Source organism: Vanacampus margaritifer, chromosome 1 (genome assembly GCF_051991255.1).
Source record: "Vanacampus margaritifer isolate UIUO_Vmar chromosome 1, RoL_Vmar_1.0, whole genome shotgun sequence".
Classification (NCBI taxonomy): domain Eukaryota; kingdom Metazoa; phylum Chordata; class Actinopteri; order Syngnathiformes; family Syngnathidae; genus Vanacampus; species Vanacampus margaritifer.
In genome coordinates, this window is record NC_135432.1 from 31,235,395 (window position 1) to 31,256,959 (window position 21,565).

General features: G+C 43.7%; 1 protein-coding gene and 1 long non-coding RNA gene across 3 annotated transcripts; one reads left to right on the forward strand and one right to left on the reverse strand.

Moving 5' to 3' along the window:
* Nucleotides 1–20,100, reverse strand: LOC144037953 (uncharacterized). Its single transcript, XR_013289120.1, has 4 exons — nt 19,958–20,100; nt 1,978–2,039; nt 441–515; nt 1–360 (listed from the first exon to the last, which is right to left on the reverse strand). It is a non-coding gene; the product is annotated as an uncharacterized LOC144037953 (long non-coding RNA).
* Nucleotides 13,198–18,123, forward strand: tnnc1a (troponin C type 1a (slow)). Of its 2 annotated transcripts, XM_077549843.1 has the most exons (7): nt 13,198–13,574; nt 13,730–14,206; nt 15,201–15,231; nt 15,312–15,458; nt 16,209–16,323; nt 16,598–16,734; nt 17,632–18,123. In XM_077549843.1, exons 2-7 carry the CDS (start codon nt 14,183–14,185, stop codon nt 17,661–17,663), a joined length of 486 nt encoding a protein of 161 aa, XP_077405969.1. In that variant the 5' UTR covers nt 13,198–13,574; nt 13,730–14,182; the 3' UTR covers nt 17,664–18,123. The 2 variants fall into 2 exon arrangements, with proteins under 2 accessions (XP_077405969.1, XP_077405961.1); XM_077549835.1 differs by having other exon boundaries at nt 13,198–14,206.
* Nucleotides 20,101–21,565: the final 1,465 nt, after the last annotated feature.

Below are 21,565 nucleotides of genomic sequence, written 5' to 3' on the forward strand. Positions count from 1 at the left end.
ACATGCAATGTCATGTTTGTGACACGTGACGACGTGCAGCGTTGTTCACGCTTCATTTTTTACGGCCATAGATCACATTTTGTTCCATGGGTGACCCTTTGAAGACGTGTTAGCGTTCGCTGCCACCGGCAGACAGGGTACGCGTGACAACAAACCCAGAGGTTTCAAACACACTACATGGCCCATGGTGCACTTGGCGGCCTACACGTATCCGTGCACATGGAGAGGCGCCGTGTGACCTTGTGTAACAAACCCCATTTATGTGCTGTATCCATGCATGCTCTCAATCATGCCAGTTGCGACGTTTGCTGCAGCATGCGAGGCGAGCGCTCTGATGCAACACCTCCAACGTGTCCGTCCCTTTAAAATGAGACAGACGCATGAGCAAGAGATGAAATGACTTCATTTGGTTGTTGGTTATGGCATCAGGAAACACTGACCTTTAGTGGGCTCCTTGAGGCCATGAAGTGAGTCACATGACGGGGGGATATTTACAGTGCCTCTCGTCAGTGGCCCTGTCAAATCACAGCACACTTCAGTGGAGGCCAGCAGGCCTAAGGCTGGACTTGGGCTGCACATACTGACGCAAAGGTGTTTTTTTCTTTTCTTTTAGGCTGCACTCTGCGCAACCCCGCATGGCGGAGAACAACATGAGGGCACGAGGGGACATGCGTGTATGTTTGTGACAGCTCGTATAAGTGTTTGCACATAAGAGTAGGCGAGTGACACACACTGTCTGCGCAAGCAATGAATTTCAGGCCAATTTATCTTGTGAACGAGCCCCTGGCATGCAGCCGCAGATAGCTCTGTGAATTGTTGAGCAAATAAGGAGACTTTGGGCTCCCGTTATCAAGGTCAAAATCCTTCTTTTCTTTTCTTTATTGTTCATGTCTGAGACTGAGCTTCAACGTCCAAGCAAAAACAACAAATACATGTTGATAAAAGTGTAACTTCTGCTCATGTCTATGTAAAAAAAAAAAGAAGCAAAACAAACAAAGAAACATTTTCATATAAATCACAGTAGATATTTTTGGAAGTATCGTATAAAAGTTACCTAAGATTCAACACAATCCAGTTCAGGATGGTGGTGGTAGTTAGAAAAATATTTAGAATCAGCCTACACATGGGAAATATTGGGGATGAATTATCTTGTCAATCCTTTACACACAAGAAGTCGGGTGTAGTAACTCACTGTAATAATGATAATAATAATAATAATGTGTTTTATCATATTGTCTTTTAGCTTTGTTTTTGCCTTTAACTGTTTTTATTTTGTGGTATTTTAGTTTTTAGCTCCAGTGTTTCCTGAGTGCCTCACATGGTTTCTCTGTGCCCCGCCATGTTTGTTTTTTTGAGGGAGGGCGGGGGTGTCAGTGGGGATGTATTTTCTTTTTATTGTATTATGTAATAATATAAATAATAATACTCCATTATAATGGACTAAACTTTTTATATAGGAAATAATCCCAATTAAATAAATCTGTTAAATCTTTGGTGGCATGATGGCTGAATGGTGAACACATCTACATCCTGGTTCTTAGGTTAGGGGGTTTGAATCTGGGCGCTGGGTACTTCTGTGGGTTTGCTCCAGGTTCTCCAACTTCCTCCCACTTCCAATTACAAGTATGTTAGGTTAACTGAATTGCTTTTAAGTGTGAATGTGAGTGTGAAAGGGAATGAAGGCAATGTCATACACATTAAGTAAATTAATCCCACTGGACAGTCCTATAGGACATGCTGAAGACTTTTTGCTTTGAATGGCAGTGTGTTTACTTCATGTCAGTTTGAGTATGTATTCTTCTCTTCTCATATTGTTATTCTTCCCCTTCTTCTTCTTCTTACTGTTACTTGTTAAGAGCAAAACATTCCTCCTTTGATGTCGCCTGGAATGAGGTCTACTGACTAATGAGTAAAGATGCATGATGATGATGGTTGGACCAAATTCCAATTAGATTTTCTTCACTGTATTATTCTTACACTTTTGCTTCTGTTTTGCAGCATTTCCATGGAAAGATGGGTCACCTCTGTCCTCAGTCGGCCTAAAAAAGCAAACAAACAAACAAACAAAAACAGTCAAATTGCACTGCATTTAGGGACTTCTGAAACATTGTCACAACCCCTGAGGGATGGTGGATTCCATTTCATAGTGCTGCTGAGTGCACATGCAGCAGGCAAAGACGCTGGCAGATTCAAAATTTGTGTGTGTATGTTTGCATTTTCCTGTATGTGTGTACAGGGAGATTTTCACTAGCATTGCCAGGTTTTCTCAACGGAGTTTACACAGGGTCAAAAGATATCTTGCTTCCCTTTTAATATTTATGTACTATACATTACTGGATAATTTTCCTCAAAATGTCTCTGTAACTAAATAGCATTTCATATTTTTATCTTTTGTAGAATTGGAACATGGTAATGCTAACATACTCTCTTTCTTGAGATCCTCTCCATTTCTACAGTTATGGAACATTGTGATTTCCTAGGAAATGTGATCATCTGAAAAGTGATTTCTAAAAATAGGACTGCTACTGTTTTTTATGGCTGTTGTTGTGCCCATGGATCACGCTAGATTATTAGTATTAAAAATCATCTTTTATTGTAGTTGTCCAAATATTTCTGACCTAGAGTGGTCTGTAGATGTCCGTGTATGTATCAGGCTTGTGACTGACAGGTGACCAGTCCATGGTGAACCTCTGAGGTGACATACGGCCTTATAAATCTGAAATTCTTTTGATCACTTTTTTTTTTAACATAAAAAAGATGAAACTTTATCTGTGATGTGTTGATGTAGGCGTCCAATATAATTTAATCAGCAAAAGACTTGTCAATGTCATTACAAATGAATAGTAAAAAAAAAAAAACATCATGCTCAAGGCGTGCAGGATGGTCCCATGCAACAAGAGAGGGGACTGTATTCCAATAAATGAAAGCAATGTGTTTATTCCATCCAAATCAACAGAAAGGAAAACATAGCTACAGGCACTACGGGGACACAGGGGAGCTTGTGCTTGTTTGTGCAAATGTGTGTTTATTCTCACACTTTCTTCTTGTATTGCTGGTGCACGCCTGCTCGCATGCAGCTGGACTGTCAGCTCTAATCGGTACCACTTTGATGAGCCCTTACGCAACTCCAAGTGACCGGCTCATGTGTTTTGATGGTAATACACATCATCTACAGATATCACAACACACAGTGTCAATAAATATGGCACCGATACAGGGGTACAGAGGTCGTTTTTTTTTGGGGGGGGGGGGGGGGTTGTTGACGGGGGGATTATGATGTTATTAGTAAAATAACATAAGAACTACAGTACCCAGCATGCCACAGTAGTTTAGAGTATGCGCAGTGACCCTGTTGGCAGGCGGTTATTAAACGAGCAGCCTCGGAGAGAAAAGGTTTCCCACGAAGGAACTACGAAAGCACGAGCGAGAGAGGATTTGGAGTCCTCGGCCGTGTGAGTGATGCGTGATTGGCGAGGCTACATGCTAGCGTAGTTAGCTACATCGTGCGTTGGCTATGAACTGCGGTGAAGTGAAACAAAGGACGCGGGACAGATTAAACAAGTAGAAGAGTGTCTTGTGCCCGACGTGGAGGACAACCAACAACAAAAAGCTGACATTTACCCCGATGTTCTGTCATGGATAAGTCAAGTCCACCTACTTCCATGCAACTGACTGGTAATCTTGCGGATAACTGGAAGCGTTTTAAACAAAGATTTACTATATATTTAGCAGCAAATGGAAAAGGAGGTGATGATGAAAAACTTAAGGCTCACATTCTTTTGCATGTCATAAGAGAAGATGCTTTAGACATATATAACAGCTTTCGGCTGGACGAAGCTAATTTGACTTTGGCACAGCTAATGATGAAAGAACTCAAGAGTACAATACTGAAAGGGTGGCCAGACAACAAAAAGGATTGTCCCGAGAAAATGCTAAATTATTGGAATTGTAGAGCGGAGCTTACAGTGGTGGATGACCTAGTGCTGAAAGGATGCAAATTTGTAATTCCATCTTCACTACTCAAACAAATGTTCCATAAGATACATGAAGGTCACCTTGGAGAAGTTAAGTGTAAACGTAGGGCGAGAGAATTGATGTACTGGCCAAGAATCAACCAAGATATTAGCCAGACAACAGGGTCATGCGAACTTTGTCGCACCTACAGGCCAAAACAACAAGCTGAGCTGCTGATGAACCATCCAGTGCCCCACAGACCTTACTACAAGGTAGGAACTGATCTGTTTGACTGAGATGGAAAGAGCTACATAGTAGTCACCGATTACTTTTCCAACTATTCTGAAGTTGGTGCTTTGCAGTCAACATCAAGCAAAGCAATCATCGGCTATCTGAAGGCAGTCTTTGCCAGACATGGTGTCCCATGTGAACTGTTTTTAGACAATGGACCTCAGTTTACCAGCCATGAGTTTGCTGGGGGGTTCCATCACTCCACGTCAAGCCCCATGTATCCAAGGTCCAACGGCTTGGCGGAATCCTCTGTAAAAACAATGAAAACCTTGATGAAAAAATCACAAGACAGAGACGACTGTCAAAAAAATATGCTGATCTACCAGAGTGCACCTCTACAAAATGGACTGTCACCAGCTCAAATGCTGATGGGTAGGCATATTCGTTCCAACCTACCAGTGTCAGAAGACCTGCTGACACCCAAGAGAGCACATGGAGTCCAAAAGTCTAAGGAGGAGCAAAAGGCAAAACAAAAAAGGCAGCATGATTGTTCAGCAAAACACCTGCCCGTGCTGAAGCCAGGAGACGTTGTGCGACTCAGGGACATTCCTACAGGGACATGGAAAAGAAAGGGACAGGTGGAAGAGGAAATTGCTCCACAGTCCTACAAGGTCCTGGTGGGAAATGGCCCGACTCTGAGGAGGAATCGCACGGATCTACAACTTCAGGGGGCTGTGGGCCAGTGGGGTGTCTGGTGGACCTGCCGTGCACCATTCTGCTACGTTGGGCTTGGGGCGCTCCGGGCTCCTGGCTTTGCTCCCCGGCCGGTAGCCCCGCGAGGCCCGGGGGTTGTGCCCTGGCGCTGCCATGGCCTGGGAGGCCCTGGGGGATTGTGCATCTGCACTGTCCTGGCTTCCTTCCTTTTTACAGTCTTTCCTTTGGTCTCTTGAGGTCTCCCTAATTTGTTGGAATTTAGATATTTCTGGGGTTGGTGAAAGATTCTGGTTTGTAACCCTGTGGGTAGTAGGTGTCTGGTCAGTGCTGGATTCCACTTATCTTTCTTTTCTTTGATCCTTCCTCAGGTCTCCTGACTCAAGCGGGATTCTGAAGTCTTCGGTTTAGGTGAAGGGTATGGGATTTTTAATAGGTTTCAGGTGAATTAATGAGCACAAACTCACACGCACGCACATATGCACACACACAAACACACACACATATTAACGCAAAAAAAACAAAATACAGTAGATTATTGTCAACAACTGGCGGTCGCTGATGGCGGTCGCTGAGGCAAAAACTTGGACATGGGAGGAGTTCGGTGAGGCCATAGAAAACGACCTCCAGATGGCTTTGAGGAAATTCTGGCCCACCATCCGGCGTCTCAGGAGTGGAAAGCAGTGCACCATTAACACTGTGTATAATGGAAATGGGGTGCTGCTGACCTCAACTCGAGACATGAATCGGTGAAGAGAATTCTTTGAAGACCTCCGCAATTCCACCGACATACCTTCCTTTGAGGAAGCAGAGTCTGGGGACTCTGAGGTGGGCTCCCCTATCTCTGGGGTTGAAGTCACTGAGCTAGTTGAAAAGCTCCTCGGTGGCAAGGCCCCGGAGGTGGATGAGATCCGCCCGGAGTTCCTAAAGGCTCTGGATGTTGTGGGGCTGTCGTGGTTGACACGCCTCTATAACATCGAGTAGACATCGGGGACAGGATTACAGGATGCCCCTGGATTGGCAGACCAGGGTGGTGGTCCCCCTTTTTAAGAAGAGGGACCGGAAGGTGTGTTCCAACTATAGAGGGATCACACTCCTCAACCTCCCTGGTAAGGTCTATTCAGGGGTGCTGGAGAGGAGGGTCCGTCGGGAAGTCGAATTTCGGATTCAGGAGGAGCAGTGTGGTTTTCGTCCCGGCCGTGGAACAGTGGACATCGAGGTTGCATAGGAATTCGCCCAATCAGGATACAAGCAGCCGAAATGAGTTTCCTCCACAGGGTGTCCGGGGTCTCCCTCAGAGATGGGATGAGAAGCTCGGTCATCCGAGAGGGATTCAGAGTCGAGCCGCTACTCCTCCGCGTTGAGAGGAACCAGTTGAGGTGGTTCGGGCATCTGGTTCGGATACGTCCTGGACGCCTCCCTGGAGAGATGTTCTGGGCATGTCCCACCGGCGGGAGGCCCCGGGGACGACCCAGGACACGCTGGAGAGACTATGGCTCTCAGCTGGCCTGGGAACGCCTTGGGATTCCGCCGGATGAGCTAGTTGAAGTGCCTGAAGAGAGGGAAGTCTGGGCTTCCCTCCTAAAGTTGCCCTCGCAACCCGACTTTGGATAAGCGGTAGTAAATAGGTGGATGGAACTACCGCGTGCGTGTAATGTATGTGTGTCAATTTGCAGTGGGCACTTCCGTCTCTTCGTCGTTGACAGATGCCCCACATTTTTGACAAGTGCTTTATGACGCGAAGCCTTGAAAAAATACACAGACTGAAAAGGACTGCCTTTACTTACCCAGATCGACGGACGAAAAACTGCTTTAGTCGGTGCTCAGTCCGTGTATATACTGTACATAACATGGAATATGAACTACAGTCGTGATCAAAAGTTTACATAGACTTGTAAAAAACAGAATATCATGGCACTCCCGAGCTTCTAGTTGTTTCTATAACTTTGATTTTTCTCTGATAGAATAATTGGAACGGATACTTTCTTGTCACAAAAAGATTCATGATTTTTTGTTATTTTATTACTTTATTTGGGGTTAACAGAAAAAAGTGAGCAAATCTGCTGGGTCAAAAATATACATATAGCAATGCTAATATTTGGTTACATGTCTCTTGGCCATTTTCACTTCAATTAGATGTTTTCGGTAGCCATCCACAAGCTTCTGGTAAACTTCTGGTTGAATCTTTGACCACTCCTCTTGACAGAATTGGTGCAGTTCATTTAAATTTGTTGGCTTGCTGACAGGGACTTTCTGTAGCATTGTCCATATGTTCTCAATGGGGTTCAATAAGTCAGGACTTTGGGAAGGCCATTCTAAAAACGTAATTCTAGCATGATTTAGCCATTCCATTAGCACTTTTAATGTGTGTTTGGGTCATTGTACGGTTGGAACACCCAACTGTGCCCAAGACCCAAACTTTGAGGTGATGATTTGGGGGGGGGGGGGGGGGGATGGAAGTTAATCCTCCTTCGCCATTATCCCATTTACTCTGTGTAAAGCAGTTCTATGGACAGCAAAACAGCTCCATAGCATAATACTACCACCGCCATGCTTGATGGTAGGCATTGTATTGTTGGGGTTAAGGCCTCACCTTTTCTTCTCCAAACTTATTGCTGGGCATTGTGGCCAAACAGACCATTTTTTGTTTTGTCTGACCACAGAACTTTCCACCAGAAGGTCTTATCTATCCATATCCATATGATCAGCAGCAACCTTCAGTCGAGCCTTAAGGTACTGCTTTTGGAGCAAGAGCTTCTTCCTTCTTGCACGGCAGCCTCCCAGTCCATGGCGATGCTAAAACACACTTGACTGTGGACACTGACAGCTGTATTCCAGCAGCTTCTAGTTCTTGACAGATCTGCTTTTTGGTGGTTCTCGGTTGACTCTTCACCCTCCTGACCAATTTTCTCTCAGCAGCAGGGGATAGCTTGCATTTTCTTCCTGATTATGGCAGTGATAAACAGTGCCAAACAATTTATCCTCGCAAACAATTTCTTGCACCGTTGGTATTGGGACCTGCAGCTGCTTTGAAATGGCTCTAAGCAACTTTCCTTACTTGCTCAAGTAAATGTTTTTCATTTTAAGATCCGTTTTGCCACCGCTGAGCTCCTTTGACTGTCCATTGTAGCGTTTGTGGACATTGGTATCCAATAAGCCCTATTTTAAAAAAATATATTCTAACCCAACGAAGTCACTGCAACGTGACCACTGGCTCATTAGATCTCTGATGCCAGGAACCAACCCTAAATCCCCACCTTTCCTTCATCCCTAACCTAACGACATATCTCTCAATTTGGGGTGACCTCTGACTAGGGAAGCTCTCGTCTGGCTCGGCCACCAAGTCAAAGCCCGGCTGCTGACAGCCTGCTTGTCAGCGAGAGGAGGCTGAAAACGAGAGAGAAATAGGTGGACAGGAAGAAAGAAAGGACGACAGGCTCAGCCTCCCTCCTTCCTTTCAACAACGAAGGAGGTGAGGACACACAGGGGGTAAGGAGGAGGAGGAAACGTAGGACCTATCCTTGGAGCTCAGCTGCATGTCAAACCCGATCATTATGTCACATGAGTGTTTTCGATTGGGACGTACGCTGTTAATAGCAGTCCATGTTGACAAACAGCGGCCAGCTGATTCCGTGTCGCCTGCGTCAGATGTGTCGACATATCTTGGAGATGTCACTTGATCGTAGCCAATTGTCCGTCTGACAGGTCACTAAAATGCGCCAGCACATGTGCACGCGTGTGCAAATTGCCATTGAAAGGAGCCATGTACATGTATTAAGGCTGATTGTGACCCCCACACACACTCGGGCGAATCTGATTGGTGAAAGAGACAAAGAAAAGAAAATGATACTCCAAGGAGTGAATGTGGCCTGTAGCGGGGAGGCAGAGAGGGAGGTGGAGTGGAATTGTGGTTGTGGGGGGGAAATAGCCCCGCTCATCTCTCATTTTCTCCCCGCTACTACCCAGCAGAGTTTCTATGGCAACGCCTCCAAAACGGCGTGCAGTGAATTGTGGATTTGAGATGCGCCGTCTGATTGCGCCGTGTCGAAGAAATGGCTGCCGCTTTCGTCAGTCTTTCCCCCCTTGTAAGAGGAAATTGGTGGAGAGGGCCAATGAAACAGCACACAGCATATGCTTCCTTCCACGTGCGTGATAATCTTTGCAGACAAATCAAAACAAATAGTAGCTTTATATTAGAAACAGAGGCCTCCTGCTCATCACTCCTGGCAGCTCCTCTAGAATGCACTCAGCTTTCCAAACAGGTCTGATACCATACACACTCATCCTTATGTTTTAGGTTGCGACTGACCGATGATAGCAATTCATTTCTGCTGCTCTCCAACAGAGACACACAAGACTTTAGTAGTGGCCAAGAGCGAGACATACAAGGACAAGCAGCACAAATCATGTTTAACTTGAAGCCCCTCCCCTCCTCTTCCTCCCTGGCCTGTGCCACTACCTGTGTGTCAGCCATGTGAGGTCTTTGTCAAGAAATGTTGTGTGTGTGTGTGTGTGTGTGTGCGCTCTTTGAGTGGCAGCACGATGCTTGTAAGCCGTGCCAGTTCCCATTAGCATCCCATTAGAAACCAGCATGATCGCTCGTCACTTTGAATGCTTGCTACAGCATGCCGTACACGAGAGAGAGAGAGAGAGAGAGAGAGAGAGAGAGAGAGAGAGAGAGAGAGAGAGAGAGAGAGAGAGAGAGAGAGAGAGAGAGAGAAAATGATTGAGATGGCCTCGTTTCAATAGCGCATGAAAAACCAGCAATGTTTTGCACTGTGTACTATTCAATTTCAATGTGTCTGCAAGTGCTTTGGTTGGTTTGTTTGACCCAGATTTTGCACCTACCGCACTGTTGGTAAATTGGATTTCCGGAGGCAGCCTTGCGCAACCGTTACGTTCAGGGGACATGAAGGGAACAGCGCCATCTGCTGAGAGGAAATCTCGTCCGCGTTCCACCACCAAACCAAATGGGAATATCCATGTCAATTTTACACTTTCTGCCATCCAACAGAATAGCATTTATTTGTTCTGTCTGTCACTCACAAATGGCTAAAATTCCTAAATTATAATAACACTCCTTTTAAAGCTTTTTTGTTTGTTTGTCCAAACATTACTGTAGACCCAAGTCCCCCTTGCAGCTACTAGGTCTTGCTTGCTACCAGATAATCCACATCACCACTGTCAAATTCTGTCAGGTTCCGGTGAAAAGCTGTCTGTGGATGATTATCCCCAGAAACAGCCACATGTCTGCAGAAAGAAATGTTTTACTTTTAATGCAGAGATGGGTTTGCATTGCTGCATGACAGGAAATCTAATTAATCGTGTTTTCTTTGCATTAATTGCAAGTATGTCTTTAACCACCAGGAGGTCAGAGAAGATGTTAGCCTCAATGGAGTTGGTATCCATCCTTTCATCGATCTAGTTTCAACTGAGAGGCGGTGTCCATCCCTGGACTGGTCACAAGCTAATAACAAAACATTTTTATATATCTCCAATTATGGCAATTTAATTTAATTATGTTCATTGCATTTCAAAAGGCCTACATGTCACAAATGTCAATTGTCTTTTAAGTGTTTTAGTTAACAGTGCTCAGAATTGAGCATTTTACTATTCTCTATCTATTATTTTTTTATTTATTCAGAGACATTTTAATGAAATTGAAATTTTAAACACAATAGGCTCTATTTTTGTAGACAGTTATGGGCGCAGCGTTAAAGCGGGCACATCGTCATTTTGGTGATGGTGCAAGTCTAGTCTACAGTGATTGGGATCTTGTTAGAACTGGCTGCCACGCCCCCAGCGCATATGGCAATTTGGTAGCAGAAAGTAGACTGCAGTCAGTGTAAGAACGGGCGAATCTTCATTTTCGTGTCGGGAAAGTCTAGACATGCTATGCCTCCCCATCTAATCAATTTTTGCTACCGTAATGTTTTGATGGTAATGAGGGGGCCCGTTTTGATTGGAGTCGGTTGAGTTCTATCCCACTAGACTTGTGCTGGGCCCATAAATAGAGCCCAATGTCAGTTTTGGGTTTAAACTCGTAAGTCACAATTTGCCAAACTTCATATTCTTTGAAAAATAGATACTTTCCATAAGTTCACACATGTGTGGGTTTCAATTTACGAATAATTGACCAATCTAAATAGTTGAAAATGGCTTGTTCTCTTAAATCAGGGGTGGGCAAACTCAGTCCTCAAGGGGCTGAGTCCTGCAGGTGTTCTGAGTTCCCCCACCCCTGTCTTAGATGATGCTATGTTAATGGTTGGAAAAAAATGTTGTTTTGGGGATTTCCTGAAAAGTGATGATTTTGGTACAAGGTACAAGGTTTTGGCATATCGTTGACGTCGGCCCGAAACCTCGAAAGTGATAATTTGGCAACATAAATATTTTTTCAAAAATTTAGACCATTGGTCAGTCCACAACTGTGAGTGTATATATAACTTGTGTTCAGACCAAAACCAGTGGTATTCAACTTTTTGAGTACTATAGTCGCTGATACCAATGCTAAGTGCCAATACCACTAGTACTGCATTCATCCATCATCTACCGCTTACCCGAGGTTGGGTCAAGGGGCAGCAGCTTTAGCAGGGAAGCACAGACTTCCCTCTAACCAGTCACTTCAACCAGCTCCTCCGACGGGATCCCAAGGCATTCCCAGGCCAGCCGAGAGACATAGTCTCTCCAGCGTGTCCTGGGTCATCCTCAGCGCCTCTCACTGGTGGGACATGCCCGGAACACCTCTCCAGGGAGGCGTCCAGGAGGCATCCAAACCAGATGCCCGTGCCACCTCAACTGGTTCCTCTCAACGCGGAGGAGTAGCGACTCGACACTGAGTCCCTTACCGCTGGTGTCCACCAGCGAGTTCGAGAATTGCCGCCACGACAGGCGCCAACCACCTTACGGCCAAAGCTCTGGTCAGCTGCCTCAACAATGGTGGCGCAAAACATGGTTAACTCGGACTCAATGTCCCCCGCCTCCCCTGGGATAAGGGAGAAGTTCTGCCGGAGGTGGGTGTTGAAACTCTTTCTGACAGGGGATTCTGCCAGACGTTCTCAGAAGACCCTCACTATACGTTTGGGTTTGCCAGGTCGGACCAGCATCTTACCCCGTCAGCGGAGCCAACACACCACCAGGTGGTGATCAGTTGACAGCTCCGCCCCTCTCTTCACCTGAGTGTCCAACACATGCGGCTACAAATTCGATGACATGACTACAAAGTCGAACATCGAACTGCAGCCGAGGGTGTCCTGGTGCCAAGTGCACATATGGACACCTTTGTGTTTGAACATGGTGTTCGTTATTGACAGTCCGTGGCGAGCACAAAAGTCCAATAACAAAAAAACGCTCGGGTTCTGGTTGGGAGGGCCGTTCCTCCCAATCACGCCCCTCTAGTTCTCACAGTCATTGCCCATGTGAGCATTGAAGTCCCCCCGCAGAATGAGTCCCCAGAGGGAGCGCTCTTCAGCACACCCTCCATGGACTCCAGAAAGGGTGGGTACTCTGAGCTGCTGTTTGGTGCATAAGCACAAACAACAGTCAGGACTCGTCCCCCCCACCCAAAGGCGGAGGGAGGCTACCCTCTCGTCCACCGAGTTGAACCCCAACGTACAGGCGCCTAGCTGGGGGCAATAAGTATGCCCGCACCTGCTCTGCCGTGGGCAACTCAAGCTGTGTGTGGAGGCGAGTTCGACTACATCTAGTCGGATTTTCTCGGCCTCACACACCAGCTTGGGCTCCTTACCTGCCAGTGAGGTGACATTCCATGTTCCCAGAGTTAGCTTCAGTAGCCGGGGGTCGGACCGCCGAAGTCCCCGTCTTTGGCTGCCGCCACTAGTACTCTTATACAAAAAAAAAATCCCCATATAAACAATGATAGATCATTTGAAAGAAAGTCATATATATCCCAATATACATTTTTCTCTTAAAATTGCATAGATTAAGGACAAATTTCGGTTTTCCAATTTCATGATCATAAAATGGCCACTTTGAGTATGATACCTTGAAATAAGTCCTAGTATCGGCCGATACGTACTCATGTATGAATATGCATTTAAAGCCTATGTAAATACTGTTTGTAAATAATGTATATAATATTATTTATAAAGACAAGCCTATAGATCAGTGGTAGTTAATCCTGGTCCTCGAGAGCCACTGTCCTGCCTGTTTTCCATGTCTCCCTCCACCAACACACATGATTGATGAACAAGATCAGGCGTCGAGAGAGCTTGCTGATTAGCTGATCATTTGAGTCAGCTGTGTTGGAGGAGGGAGACATGGAAAACAGACAGGACAGTGGCTCTCGAGGACTAGGGTTCCCTACCCCTGCTATAGATTGTAACGTCAAATGTCTGACTGCTAAATACATGCCCCTTTTCTCTTGTCTGAGAACCTTCAGGGGATTATTTTCTTTCCTTAATAATAAGTGCTCAAATGCTTTGAAATGCTTGACACAAGTTGGCACTTGCCTGACTTGTGTGCAGAGAGCGTGGGTTCACTTCCCACTCACTGACAGTGTGAATGTGAGTGTGAATGGTTGTCTGTCTCTACTGTATTTGCGCCCTGAAAGTGGCTGGTGAGCCATCCGAGATGTACACTCCCCTTTCAGCTGATGACCTGAAATTTGGATCATTGTCATTCTTCTTCTTTCCTGAATGAAATTGCGACAATTTTTCCAGGTAATTGGTGATGTTATTCTTCACACATGACTTTTCTGTTGTGGACCACATGGCTCACATTCCTCCATGCGTATATTTCTTTTCCCTCCACGATCACTCAAACATCGTGCACTCCTGCCACTGACAGTACTGCCGCTTTGCCTATTCTCTCTAAGGACCTTTGTGATCTGCTTTGCCTCGCCTGCCGGCCTCTTCTCTCTCACCTCCACCACCACCAGCGCTCTCCAGAGCATTCTGTGTCTCTCGTCTAGTTCTAGAGGAATGTTGAGTGTCTCTTTAGCCCCCTCCCAAAAGATTAAGCCCACCACACTCCACCCCCCACCTCCTCCCTTCATTCCATTACCAAGTATGCCCCCTAAGAGTTGCTGCATTTTTATCTGAGCCCAGTGATTGTGACGGATTGGCCGCATGACACACAGACACAGACACACATTTGTGGACGCACAGCGAGGGGAGGCTGCTGGGGCTGGGGAGGGACCAGACATCGGCGGGCTGCGGGTATAAAACCTTGCCATGATGAGGCCAGCATCCTGCCCTGAACTGGACAGTACCCACTTCCTCTGTGGCTGCAGGACACCATCAAGACAGGCAGCAGACCAGCCTCCAACATGAACGACATCTACAAGGCAGCGGTACGTCCTCATACAATTGCGCTCATTCGCGTGGATCATCACTTGCTGTATAAAGTTTTGCATCATGGTTGCAACCCCTCAGAGATTAATAATGCTTTTGTATGGAACAGTATGGAATATCATATGTCCATATAATATGTTGATGTTGTTGCCATTTGACTCGCGTGGTCTCCATTAGCACCCGGTGTCACGACCTCTAGATGTTGGCCCTGTCAGTCTTGAGTGGAACCCCTCAGGAGCTTTCTGCCAACTTCATTCATGACTCCAAATGGATCAGTCCAACTTTGCATGTGCTAATTTGGGCTGCTTGCCTGTGGTCCTCTGGTGCCAGAGAGGGGCTTGAGGTTTAGATAAGCCAATCCCACCAACCCCCACCGCCATCACCACAGGCCTGAATTCCAACATTATCTGTGAAGTTGTCTCCTCGCCTCTGCATGGACCAACAGCTGGCTGCCTTGTCCTCGTACATCCCAGAGGAGCAGTGCAGCTGAGACAGGAAAACCACACAGGAATGTTTTGTACAAATGCTTGTGTGGATTGATTCTTTTACATATACCAACCCTGACGTGAGGGGTGCCTTTAATTTATAGTGGACAGACAGACAGACAGACAGAGTAACTCTTACATAAGCAGCTGTCTCCTTCTCTCATTCGTGGTAGCTTTTCCAGGATTACTGTTCTATTGTTGCGCCAGAGCCACAAGCTATGCTAATTTAAAACACTGTGTATTCTGTCCTTTATCTACAGTTCCTGATCCTCCGGCCTATTTTTAACTCCGCCTCTTACTGGCTCGCATTTGATATATAGATTCTGTGTTGAGTCAGGGATAGCCCGGCGTGGCCAACTAAAAATAGCATATTTAAGTTGGCAGAAGTGATGAAAAAGTGGAATTCACATGAGATGGTTTGAAAGATGACTTTATGAGCTGGCGTGTTGTAAAATAACACACAAATAAACCACTAACCAAAATATTTCCTCATTTGTACTGTTTACAGGTTGAGCAGCTGACAGATGAACAGAAAAATGGCAAGTGACCACATTTCATACAAACTCTGAGTTTACGTATATGTCACTTGTTGCTAATTGACGTCTGGGTGTTCTTCCAGAGTTCAAAGCCGCATTTGACATTTTTGTGCAAGATGCGGAAGACGGCTGCATTAGCACCAAGGAGCTGGGGAAAGTGATGAGGATGCTGGGCCAGAACCCCACGCCGGAGGAGCTGCAGGAGATGATTGATGAGGTGGATGAAGATGGTAAGTCAGATAGTGGATGTTTTGATATGAAAAGAAAATGGTGGGGTTCCTGCTTCTTGCGTAAATAAGGAAGTTCTTGGCACTGGGAAAATTACTGTTAGTATACTGTTATTAATTTTACCGAGAAATGACAGTACTCTCTGTTACTGATCGGATTGACTTCCCATTTGTAGAACTCAATACCATAATAACACTGCAGAACAATTTTTAAAAAGATGTGTGAGATTTTTATGCTAATTAAAATTAACATTGGCAGGCTAATTCAAAAATTGCGGATAAGCAAAACGCCACTGATTAACTGTAGTAAGACTGTAGTAAGAAGATTAGACTCATCTACAGGTACGTGGCAACTTGTTTTTGCGGTCACAATTGATCAGTACTATGAATGAATATGTATATGTATGAATATCTGCAAACAAAAAGATCGCATAGTAGAAATTAAGAGGATTAGTGCTGGCTTTTCTCTTACCCTTGTAACAAACTTTCATTTCATTCGTTTCATTTTATGCTGTTTGTAACTATTCTACTTTAGTGTTTTATTTACATGTATTTATTGTAAGGAAACAGGGATCATATAGTTATATATATATATAACTTGACGTGATAGAGAACAACTGAGATCGGTTTGAGATTCCGCACCCATAAACTGTCAACTGTCAGACCAAAGTCAACAAAAATTGTGAGAAAGGTGTTGAAGTCGAAGATGACAGAACATGAGGCAGATATTTAGTCAAGTGTGTCTCTGCGCAGGGAGTGGCACGGTGGACTTTGACGAGTTCCTGGTCATGATGGTGAGGTGCATGAAGGACGACAGCAAAGGGAAGTCCGAGGAGGAATTGGCAGAGTTGTTTCGCATGTTTGACAAGTGAGTTAAATTTTCAATATACACTTCAGTAAAATAAGATGGAACCAACACGGCCGGACTGGTAATCAAGTTCCTATGTTACATTTACTGATAAAACACTGCAAAACCCAGCATATACTCCCAAATCCTTTTTGGCAGCCAACAACATTCAAGCAGCCTCTCTGTGTGAGCCAGACTCTTCTAGTCAGCATTTTCTCACCTCTACTGAAGTGTCACAAGATGAGATCAATTAGGGGTTACACAGACACTCATGTTCTTACATGTGATTGCACAGAAACGCCGATGGTTACATCGACCTGGACGAGTTGAAAATGATGCTGGAATCAACAGGAGAAGCAATTACTGAGGACGACATCGAGGAACTGATGAAAGACGGGGACAAGAACAACGATGGCAAAATTGATTATGACGGTGAGGAGCTTGAAGTCACTAATAGGCTGCAGTGCTTTCTTCTCTCTCTCTCTCTTATAAAGATCACATGATCGCGAGAAAAGGAAACTCACTGCTTAATCATTCTTTAACTCTTTGACTGCCAGACGTTTTCAGAAAAGGGATGCTGTGGGTGCCAGCTGATTTAAGCATTTTGACTAATCTTTCAAGGTCCACAGAAAATGTTGTGTTTGGACTATGGAAACACACATACTACCAAATGAAAGATTGGACTCTCATCTTTCATTAGAATTTTTTTGTTTGTTTCTACCTTATTCCGTTTTTCAGTAATCAACAATAGAAAATGGTTAGTTTCACCTCTGTTTTGAAAAAAAAACGTCTTTTAACGTCTTTGGCACTCCTCATCTTTCATCAGAAAAAAAAGTTTGTTTCTACCTTATTCCGTTCTTCAGTAATCAACAATAGAAAATGGTTGAAACAAAATCCGGAGAAATCAAGCTTTTTGTGAAACGATATTATTTCATGCACTCTAATGAATTTGACACTTTTTTTTTTTTCCATGAATGATGCCACTAACTACTAACCCGATCTGCTTGATACTTTCAGCACAGCTGGCCAAGGCTTTCCTCCACCCGTTTCCAAAAAACAAAACAAACAAAAAAAATCATAGTTAACGTCTTTTAACGTTTTTGGCAGCCCTCATTTGGATTTCACTAAACGCTATTAACCGTTTTTGGCAGTCAAAGAGTTAACAGTCCACTGTTGTGCTTATTTAGTCAATCTATCATTTTTTGTACGATATATTTTAGGTTGATCATTTTTAATCATGTTGCCACTGTGGAATCAGCAAAGGATTCATTTCTTCTTATTTGACGTGGGCTGGTAGCTGTTTGCTAATGCGGCCTGCTCATTTTGCAGAGTTCTTGGAGTTCATGAAAGGAGTGGAGTAATCCATCACAGGAGAAGATTATTTTTTTGTTATTCTTCTGTCACATCTGGAAAACTGGAAGCTGACTTCTAGATGGAGCTCTGCAACGACTTTGCAAGACTTTCTGCATCTGACTGTGTCTGGTCTGTTTTTCCGACCATCTCCTCTTGCAACGTTGTAAATACAATTTGTAACTTTATTTTGAGCCCATGTAAACGGAATTTGTGTAAATGAGTTATTCCATTTGCAATCTTTTTTTTTTTATGTCTGAAGTTCAGTTTACAGGATTGTCACTGAGCAGTTGATGTTGTATAGCGGTGTGCAAAGCCTTCTCGGAGTCATCAAAGTGACTTTGGGATGCATATGACAAACATTTTTTTGTATGTTTGCGACATCCGCGGGACTTTTTGTTTTCCTCTCACAGCTTTGGAAAGCATGCGTTTGACTATGTGCTTGGAATGTGCAGTCAAGAAATAAACAAAACATTTGTCAGAGCAGTTTGATTCATCCCCTTTTATTTCCTCATAATGATCACTTGGAAAATTCCTGGAAAGCCTTTATTTTGGCCCACTGCGTCCCTATTTGTTGTGTTTGATTTTCTTGTTCATAGAACATGTGCTCTACAGCCTTATGACTCATTTTAAAAGTGGATCTCACAGCCGGAGCCACTTGTTTCCTCTGCTAGAGCTTGTCTGTGGCATGCGAGTGATTCACATGCTCGCTGTGTGACTCTCTAGTTGCGCACACTATTGAGACAGGAGCTATTTATGTCTAATCATGTTAGTGCCCATGTTAGGGGATCTGGAGTGACTGTCTTCGTGTTGACAATCCCATGCCTTTGTCCTTATAAAGGAGGAGAAAAGTGTGATGTCCCCACGGAGTATTGGACGACAACTGCCAACCAGGAGAGCGCTGACGACAAACTTCTTTGAACGTCTTGTGTCAGTTATCTTTTAAATCTGAAGATGATTGGTGTTTGAAATTGATTTTAAAATTGTAAGATTGACTGGCGACTACTCCAGGGTGTCGTCTACCTTTCGCCAGAAGTCAGTTGAGATAAACTCGAGCTCTCCACAATTAGCATAAGAACATTGAATGTTTTTTCTTGAAAACTTTTACATAGACAGACGCTATAATAAAGCATCACTTATTTTGCTGAGCACATTTAGCTCCAACATACAGTGAAGAGCTACTCTACTGAAACTTACAAGCTAAATAATATTATGGTAGCATCAAACAGATCTGAGCATATACAGTATATTATTATTAATATTATAATGATTTGTTTCCCTTGTATTGGCGCTCATTAGATTGTGAACCTCTTATGCATCACATTTACCAGAAGCAATGTCCCCCCAAAAAAATGTTTCCCATTCTTCCATATGCAGTAGAAGATAAAAGCTCTATGTTAGTGACCGTGTGCAGGACAAGCAATAAGAAACAATTCATGGACGCGGACGAGTGGATGATCTGAATACTGATGGCTTAAAACACGCTATGGATGAGTCACGCAGTTACTGTAGTAACAGGGTGCTCACCACTTGATGTCAGCAGTCAGCTGGTGTCAAGACGACAGTGCTGCGTGTGTTTTTCTTGTCCTCATTGAGAGGTTACAGGACAAGGAAACAGTTTTTTGTTGCTATAAAATTCCACACTAAAATGTATTTGGGGATGATCGTGGATAGATTGATCATATAATCCTTCACTTTATTCAATCTTAATCTCTTTAACAGGAGGTGACTTGCTTCGTTTTCTTAATAAGTAGCTTTTTGTTGTTTATTATTGGGACCATAACTAGGTTTTATGGACAGGGGGTGCCTTTAGATTCAGATTGCAGTATGGCTGCTGTAGGTCTTTCATTTAGATCCTATTTATATCCGGATTCTTTTTTGGGCTAGTATTAACCTTTAACATTTTTTAAATCAGGAAAACAATATTATCATGCATTATCAATGGTAAATCTATAAATATTATCAGTAAAAGTGGGGATCAGACAAAAGTTTTCCATTCAAAATCATTGCACATACTGTACATACATTGCTAAGAATTTCCCAAAAAATGTCTCTCAATCCGGAAACACATTACCGTGGCCATCTCCACCGTATGCCCAATTTGACCGAACATTAAACGATTAGCTGTTCCACATCTGCATTATAAGAAAAAAAATAAGGAAAAGAGCAGCCCAAATGTTTCTTTCTATAATAAATTCCCAAGATATGAATGAACGCAATCAATGCTTACCGAGAGGCTTTTCTTAAACTGAATTGTTCGCAGGTTTTTATATATTACATTTAATCTATAAAAGTTAGGACTTACTTTTTAAACACGTCTAGTAGTCCTTCATCCATTTTTCAAACCGCTTCTCCTCACGATGTTCCACACCAAGCTGGAGAGCCTCCTTGCTGGAGCTCCAATGTCCAGCCATTCGCTGCACAAACTATTCTGACTGGCATGCTGAATTATTTCAAAAGTCCAACTTTTCGACGGCGCGCGCTTCGTTCGGGTGCTGTTGTGGAGCGCTCTAGCCGACAGTTGACGCTGTCGAACCGGCCACGGCAAGCGGCGGCCACATGAATGACGCTGAGCTGCAAGCCTGCACTTCTATACACTTGTGGCCTTAAACATTTCTGTCAGAAAGACAGATGTTTTTTCCGCAATTGCTGCATTGGCGACGGCGTTCGCGTTTGATTGCTGCAGCCCAAGGCATATTAGCTAGTAGGCTAGTAGGCTGCACTCTAGTTTGTGTCTTTTTCTGAGTTGCCTCTAAACTGCGGTGGCGCAGTGCTGCCACCTATCGGCTTGGCAGATTAAGATATGACAGGCTCCTTGTAAGAAGCCAGTGGTGCAGGCGCTGCACGGCAATATAAGGCATCCAACAGTATCGATATTCACTTAATGGATCGATACTGCGGATCGGGACATACAGTATCGCGATGTATTGCAATATTTTGTCCCAGCCCTAATACTGTATATATATATACAACATCCACAGCTCTTAGGAACTACGGGCAGATCTCATCCACCACCGAGAAGCTTTTTAACCACCTCAGTGACTTCGACCCCAGAGATAGGGGAGCCCACCGCAGAGTCCCCAGACCCTGCTTCCTGAAAGGAAGACGTGTCGGTGGAATTAAGGAGGTCTTTGAAGTACTCTTTCCACCGATTCACAACGTCCCGAGTCGAGGTCAGCAGCACCCCATCTCCACTATACACAGTGTTAATGGCGCACTGCTTTCCTCTCCTGATATATATATAAATAAATAAATTAATATATATATTTTTCATGTTTCTTATATCTTTTGATTTCTGTGAAGCACTGAATTGCCTCTATGTATCAAAGCTGATATATAAATAAAGCTGACTTGCTTTGGCTAGATGTTCTATTAGCATATATAATTATTTACATGTAGTATTGTGAGAATAAATAAAAGTCTGCTTTCTGCTAAATAAATAAATACATTAATTAATTAACCAATTAATAACATAGATAGAATAATAAATGTAAAGTTTTTATTTGCGAATTTGTAAAGTAGACAATGTATAAAATATTTACATGGAATATATTAAAAATAAACATTTACAATAAATATTTCAACACATATTTACAAAACCTGTTATCATGCATACAGTCGTGTCTCATAAATAGTATTAAACTCTATACTGAAGAAAAAAACACAACACAACAAGATACTGTATCAGTTTAGATTTATCACACAACATATCAATTTTTCCATAATTGTAAACCAGCATAGTGAAAGCACCGTCGTTTTTAAGACATGCTTTCCTCTGAAACATGATGAGCTGATGCAAGTGGCTTAACTAGTAAGTCAAAAATCAAAACAAATCAACTCAAGAGAGTTGTTCGTATGAAAGACTATTTTGCGTTTTGTCTGGTTCAGATTTATCTCATATATTATGTTTGAG

Coding starts and splice junctions, on each gene's coding strand:
- tnnc1a (XM_077549835.1), top strand. CDS start 14,183: ATGAACGACATCTACAAGGCAGCG. Junction 15,459..16,208: donor TGATGAGGTGGATGAAGATG/GTAAGTCAGATA, acceptor GTCTCTGCGCAG/GGAGTGGCACGGTGGACTTT. Junction 16,735..17,631: donor TGGCAAAATTGATTATGACG/GTGAGGAGCTTG, acceptor CTCATTTTGCAG/AGTTCTTGGAGTTCATGAAA.